The sequence below is a fragment of the Oryzias melastigma genome, linkage group LG7 (assembly GCF_002922805.2).
Source record: "Oryzias melastigma strain HK-1 linkage group LG7, ASM292280v2, whole genome shotgun sequence".
NCBI classification, from domain to species: Eukaryota; Metazoa; Chordata; class Actinopteri; order Beloniformes; family Adrianichthyidae; genus Oryzias; species Oryzias melastigma.
The window spans coordinates 9,342,861-9,346,477 of record NC_050518.1 but is presented as its reverse complement, the minus strand read 5'-3'; the positions used below and the strand labels follow the sequence as shown (position 1 = coordinate 9,346,477).

Here is a 3,617-nt window from a genome sequence, read left to right as displayed (position 1 = left end):
TATATCTCGTGACTCAATATTCTTTACAGCTAAACAACTAAAATGATGTTGAAAAATCTTTGGATTTCATGAAAGTACTCTGCCTTTCTTTATTGGACTATGCAAATATGGCAGATCATGAGTCAACTACACGCTGAAAGTCATCTGACAACACTTTGGCATTTGGAGCTTTTCCAACTTCCTCGATGAGAATATTTTATATCAGGCATATCTTTTAAAAGGAAAAAAAAACAAGATAAAAAAATACAAGTAAAATCTGAAAGGGAATGAGAAGAAGTAAAAGCCTTGTAAAGTCTCACCCCATCCACTATAGACCAAATGTTTTACTACACACAGTGCACTCACTTTCTATTATGGTCATTTTCCCTTTCTAATTAGTACACATTCATACCAATAAAATAGGTCTGCATAATACATTTCAAATTTATTGTCATCGCAATATCAGCCCATGCAATACATGTATCAAAAAAGAAGTATAAGTTGCAATAAATGGTTACTTTAAATGTTCACACATGCAAAAACAATCTTATGGTAGTTTAACGTATTTAACAAATTAAATGGAGCCATTTTCGCATTAGCAAAGTCGGAAGGACCTCTTTTAGGTTTGATTCTCGCCTCTTATGCAGATGTGGGTCATTTGGAGTAATATTTAAGTTCTGTTGAATTTATTTTAAAAAAATTGATGCAGTAAAATGGAAATGTTGTTTTGCTATATGATCATGTATCGCAAGTCAAATTGTCAGGTCAATATTTATCACTGATATTGCACATTGCAGGTTTTTCTAATACTGTGTAGCGATAAATACATAACTACACATATAGATAAATATTCATATGGAAACATCCAACCCTTATTTTTCATGTATAAATACTCATTTGTTTCCATTTAAATCCCAAATCCATCCCCATGCAATTTACATTTATTTTTAAAAATATTTTCGTATATGTACAGATCTATCAATAATCAAGTATTTTTTCTTAAATTCCTTTACATTTGGACATTTTTTTAAGTGTAAACTGGTCACTAACACCATAGTTCCATTTGAATAAAACTCTCCAAAGCATGATGCTGAAATCTCAATGATTCACAGTGTGTGGAGTTCTCCTGTCCATGTGTGGCTGAGCCTTGAAATTTTGTTGTGGAAACGTTTTCAGTCCTACAACCCTTGCCAAAAGCTCAGGCATATAAAGAAAATTTGCAGCACACAACACTGCTCTCACATGCACTACACATAGCCAATGCTTGGCTCTTTGCCTCTTTACCTTTGGAAGATCTGTGCAGACTTTGGCTTTAGCTGTAACATGATACCACGATAATGGAAGGAGAAGCCTACGACAGCAATTGCATCTGAAAATGGACTGTAACAAAATAGCTGCCAAGTCTCCTGACACACAAAAAGATTGACTTGGAGTATCTTTTAGAGTTTTTACTTGCATTTAAGAGTAACAAAATGAATGCTTGTATATTTTTGATTTCACACACACAGATAGGTTCAGCTTCTTTCTCACAGACTGGACGTCAGCGTCCTTGGTTCTCAGGAGCTGGTGCGAGAGTTTGTTTGGACGAAGGTGCAGCTGGGTGCAGTCAAATATGTGCAGATTTGTCACTGCAGCTTGATTTAATATGATAATAGAAATCAAACTACAAAGCTCAAGTAGTGACTTTGAATAAATGTAAGTATATTTTCTTAACATGCCGTGAGACCAGCTGTTCTCTGTTTGATAAGGCTTTGAATATCGTTGCGTCATTCAGAACAGAGCCGCACCCACTCTATTAAGATCATTCGCAGACATGTGCAACCATATAATTTGAAGTTCTTAGGTTAAAGGTCATATTAAAGACAGAAAATGTTCCAAATTAATTTTTTTCTGCTCACTATTTGACATCACAAATAGGATTTTTTTTTTATAACTACTGTAAGTTTTGAGTAATATAGAAAAAAGTACAAAGTAATTTTGAATTCAGTTTATTTTTTATAGACATTCTGTAGTTTTATGGGTCCTGCTCTCAGAAAAAGTTGTTATTAAAGTTTCTCAGTCGAATAAAATATATTTATTCCGTTAATACTGATATCCAAAATGCTGTCTACTTAAATTGCTTTATTTATCCTTATTTTCGATTTTTCTTCGCTTCACCGGCACACCCTCTTTTTTTTCTATATAGACATTCTCGTTAAACCTCTCTTTAACTGCTGACATGTCGAGGCTTTTTGAAATCGGATCAGATAATTGTGTTCATTCATGTTCACTGACAGATAAATGAGGCTTTCTTCTTCATTCCTTTCGTTTTACCTGTCAGGTCCCAGGCGTGTCTGAGAACCGCCCCTCTGTGCTTCGAGGAGATGCGCTGCTGGTGTACCCCCAAGGAGAAACGGGAGTGAAGTACCGTGGCTACGTTCACGGAGTGCTGCTGGACAGCGTCAAACTGGGCTTCGCTTCAGAGTATGTATGATGCAACCGTAGCTTACAGTGAGAAAAGAAAAACATTCCCAGGTTTGCTTAGCCCTTGTCCATTTTTTTAATCACAGGTTTTTGGATCGTTTTAAAAAAGGCAAAGACTTCAGCCTTCTGCAGGGCATAAAGTTCAATGTGGAGTTTGTCATCAGCCGTCTGATTCTGCGTCTGCAGCACCGAGCAGCAGAACTAGCCTTAACTCACCAGTTGGGAAGCGTGCTGTTTCCTGACGCGCTTCCCTGCTCCTGCCCAGAACCTGACCTTCCCCAGCTCAAGTAAGGTTCTTACCTCCAGAGACCCTGTCTGCGCAGCTGATCTCAAGGGAGATTTGTTTCATGAACAATATTAGTTAAGGATACCTGTAAGAATCTTAGGGCTCTGTTTATCTGGTAAAACTTTTCATTTATTTTCAATTATTTTGGGATTATTTGAAACTAAAAGGGAAATTCTACTTTCAAAACACAAGTTGGCATTCTTTATATTTGCCATAATGTTTAATTTTATGATTTGTGAATCAATTAAATTCCTTGAAGTCACAGATCTTCTGTGTAAATATTTCCCCCTGCTGGTGATCCCCATCACTACCCTCCTTTTATATATTTATTTTATTGCTTTTTGTTTTTTTTGTGTTCATAGACTGTTTGACCGGAAGCTCGAGAAGAACCCAGAACAGTATCGAGCGGTTCAACAGATTGTGACTGGATCCTCCAGACCGGCACCTTACCTTGTTTTTGGTCCTCCTGGGACAGGTACCTCCATCTCCAGCACACAGAGCTGCTCTAGCTCTCACTCAAGAAAAGGCAAAGTTATTCCAGCAGTTAAATTTTGGATCATTATGGTGCAATACTGAATTTAAAACACCCTGTGGCCTTTTGACCATGATAAGTTCAATGTTATGTGAAGGCCTAATTCAGCCAGGGTTAATCTTACATTTAGGACACTGTTATTTTTGTTTTTTTGCACTGGCTGAACGAAAAACTGACCACACATCAGACTGATGTCTTTCAAAGTTTTTTATTTTTTATTTTTTTAGTTTATTTCAAACAAATATGATTTTTTTAAAAACTTTTAACCCTTGTGCTATCTTATAAGATCCAGATGACCCCACCCTTATATTGATTTTTTGATCTCTCCTTTTGACAAAGGTGGACAGGATTTTATGT

The 3,617-nt window shown here is 36.5% G+C and overlaps 1 protein-coding gene across 1 annotated transcript in view; it reads left to right on the top strand.

Moving 5' to 3' along the window:
- Positions 1 to 3,617, top strand: part of LOC112159179 (putative helicase mov-10-B.2) — a gene marked incomplete in the record, with an annotated part of 15,803 nt that overhangs the window by 6,220 nt on the left and 5,966 nt on the right. The window contains 3 exon segments of the mRNA XM_024293083.2: positions 2,300 to 2,442; positions 2,529 to 2,729; positions 3,091 to 3,203. Coding sequence (XP_024148851.1) covers positions 2,300 to 2,442; positions 2,529 to 2,729; positions 3,091 to 3,203 — 457 coding nt within the window.